General features: G+C 32.5%; 1 protein-coding gene across 1 annotated transcript; it reads left to right on the top strand.

The window, feature by feature from the left end:
* Window positions 1-1,695, top strand: LOC135142166 (zinc finger protein 142-like). The gene has a single exon (XM_064073836.1). It carries the CDS (start codon window positions 1-3, stop codon window positions 1,693-1,695), a length of 1,695 nt encoding a protein of 564 aa, XP_063929906.1.
* The last annotated feature ends 1,616 nt before the right edge of the window (window positions 1,696-3,311 follow it).

The raw sequence follows: 3,311 nt of genomic DNA, 5'->3' as shown, positions 1-3,311 counted from the left end.
ATGTCAGCTCTGGAATACTGTGAAACGTTCGCAACACGTGGGAAGTCTTCATGGAAAAATGTTCACAGATGTAAATTATGCCCCTATTTTACAACTGCTGTTTTCCTTATGATCAACCACGTCAGACGACACCGTTTCCCTCTGGAAAAATTTACTTGCGACAACGCCAAAATTGAAGCTTATTTTTGTAAAATTTGCGATTTTAAGACGGAACTAACAGTTTTGTTCAAAGAACACATTATTAAATATCATAGGCTTAAGAAGGAATCTAGAGACGATTTATTAAGTGAGGACTTCCGCATACACACCTATGTTTGCGAAAAATGCGACTTTGAAACAAATTTCTCGTTTAAGTGGATTCAGCATATTTCAGCGTGCACGAAAAAGAAAGAATATCCTCAAAGTGTGACTTCTCCGTCACAGAATGACACATACAGTTTCAATTTCAAACGAACTGACGAAACAAGTTGGTACTACTGTGTGCAATGTTCCTACAAAGCTAAACTCAAAGATACTTTAAAATCTCATATTATGACAAAACACGAGATGAACAAGCGATATGCATGCGAGAAGTGTCCATTTCAATGTAGATGGAAATCACATTTAAAAATACACATAAATCGAATTCACTTAGATGAACAAGATGTTGAATGGCACAAGTGCAAAAAATGTCCATTCAAGGCCAAAGCTAAAAGTAATTTAACGAGCCATGTAAAAAGACGTCACTTGAATGACGAAGATGTTAGATGGTATAAATGCAATGAGTGTCCTTTCAAAACTACACATAAACATTATCTAAAGATACACGCAATTAGAAAACATCTAGCCGAAGAAAAAATTAACTGGCACGAATGTAAACAATGCCCATTTAAAACTAAAGGGGCGTCTGATTTAAAAAGTCATATGGTTTTTAGACATTTGGATGAAGTAAACGTTAAGTGGCATCAGTGTTATTATTGTCCATATAAGGCGAAATTCAAAACTTGTCTAAAGCGCCATATAAATCACCGCCATTTGGGTGAAACTGAAATTAAAATGTACAATTGCGATGAGTGTTCTTTCAAAACGAAAAATGAACGTTATCTAAAGAAACACAGAAATACAAAACATCTAGACGAAGAAAAAATTAATTGGCACGAATGTGAACAATGCCCATTTAAAACTAAATATGCATGGAATTTAAAAAAGCATATGATTTTCAGACATTTGGATGAAGAAAACGTTAAGTGGTATCAATGTGTTCATTGTCCATTTAAGACGAAATCCAATGCTACTTTAAAATCCCATATAAATCACCGCCATTTGGACGAAACGGAAATTAAAACGTACAAATGCGATGAGTGTTCTTTCAAAACGAAGTATGAACGTTATCTAAAGAAACACGCAATTACAAAACATCTAGACGAAGAACAAATTAATTGGCACGAATGTGAACAATGCCCATTTAAAACTAAATATGCATGGAATTTAAAAAAGCATGTGATTTTTAGACATTTGGATGAAGAAAACTTTAAGTGGTATCAATGTGTTCATTGTCCATTTAAGACGAAATTCAATGCTACTTTGAAGTACCATATAAATTACAGCCATTTGGATGAAACTGAAGCTAAATGGTACAAATGCGAACGCTGCGATTACAAAACTAAAAATCACTCATCTTTTTATTCGCACAGAAAGAAACATATTGGGATTTAGTTAATCATAAACCAGAAAGGAATTTTAATTTGTATACATATGTTGTTTGTTTAGCCGCTACTTTTTTTAGCCATGCAATGTACTATGTTATGTGACTTGGTTTTTTTATTAAGATCATAAATTATAGTTCTATTTTTGTTACATTAAATAAATGTAACAGTTTTAAAAAACAAAATTACATTAGTAGAACACATAGATGCAAAGTTTGTTACGCAATAAAAAATAAGGAATTACCATAAAATTTACTATTGTTTCAATTTAGGATTTAAATATCTTGGGTTTCTCGAGCAACACAGAGGGTGGATGGACTTTGTTGATGGGTTGCATTAGGAACGCAGCGAGGTTAATTGGTAGACACTTAAAGTGTTGTTTCTTCAATTCAGTGTGCTTTTTTCTGCTTCCAATTCTTCAATGACATCTTGAGTCTGGACCAGGTGTTCTTTATTTAATGTTTATCGTTTATGTATTTTTGGTGGAGCCAAATTTGCCACCATCGGACTAGTGTATCTGGTTCTAACCGGTAGTGTTCTTCTTCTTCTAAGGGTCAGTGGATTTTGTTTTGGTCTTTATGTACTTCCCCCGATTTGAATTGGTTTATAGTCGACCGGTTTTTCCAATTTTCTCTCTTGACTTTGCTTTCTTTGAGGGTGGAAATTACCCCTTCAATTGTTCTGTAGTTTATGCTTTGTATCTCTGTATCTAAGACGATTGATACAGTATTAATAATAATATTAATAATAATAATAATAATAATAATAAGAATATATATTTCGTGATAACCATTACAAAAATGTTTCACGTGTCCGTAAACTTAAATTTAATAAACTCAGATATAGAATAGAAAACGTTATTAATTAATAATTCTTTGACAACTTTACAAAATACATTCTCAGGTAACTCTTTTACTGACACTGGAAGTACATTATATAGTGCAATACAATAATTCCGTCGAGCTGTTCTTGTTCTCGTTTATCTTTGAAAATCTGTTTGTAGCCATTATTTAAATCTTGTTTGATGCTCATGGTCCAGGGATCTAAACTGATTTGGATTAGATTTCACATATCTAAGACAAGCATAAATATAAATTGCTGGTAGTGTCATAATACATACATTTTTAAATGATATCCTACAGTCATCTCTATAATTTAACCCGGCTATAATGGGAATACATTTTCTTTGGAAAGCAAATAATTTTTTAACAAATGATGAGAATGATCCCATATTAAAATTGCATATGATAAACAGTTATGTATATATCCAAAATATGCTGCTCTTAATGTTTTTTCAGACACAACTGGTAGTAGCCTGCGAAGTGTGTAGATTCTTTTTGATACTGATTTGCTCAACTTAACAATATGCTGTTCAAAAGTCATTTTTTTATCCAATATTATCCCTAGCATATTAATTGTTTCCTTAACACTATCCAGCTCTCGTAAAGAAAAATATAGTCTTTGAGTCTTACTCTCATTCCTACACAATTTATTGGACAAGAACCAATTATTGATTTCATTCTCGGCTTGAGTAAAGTCGTTTATTAATTTCTTTACATCCTGATTACTACCCGCTAGTGTCGTGTCGTCTGCAAACAAAATAAAGTTTGTCATGAAAGAACTGCT

This window comes from Zophobas morio, unplaced genomic scaffold, assembly GCF_036711695.1.
Source record: "Zophobas morio isolate AGI-343-1 ecotype UQ-CSIRO unplaced genomic scaffold, CSIRO_AGI_Zmor_V1 ptg000046l, whole genome shotgun sequence".
NCBI classification, from domain to species: Eukaryota; Metazoa; Arthropoda; class Insecta; order Coleoptera; family Tenebrionidae; genus Zophobas; species Zophobas morio.
Note: the sequence above shows the minus strand (reverse complement) of the source record. Positions and strands in the feature narration are given on the sequence as shown.

What these genes read in the sequence shown, in the direction of transcription:
- LOC135142166 (XM_064073836.1), top strand. Translation starts at nt 1, where the DNA reads ATGTCAGCTCTGGAATACTGTGAAACGTTCGCAACACGTGGGAAGTCT.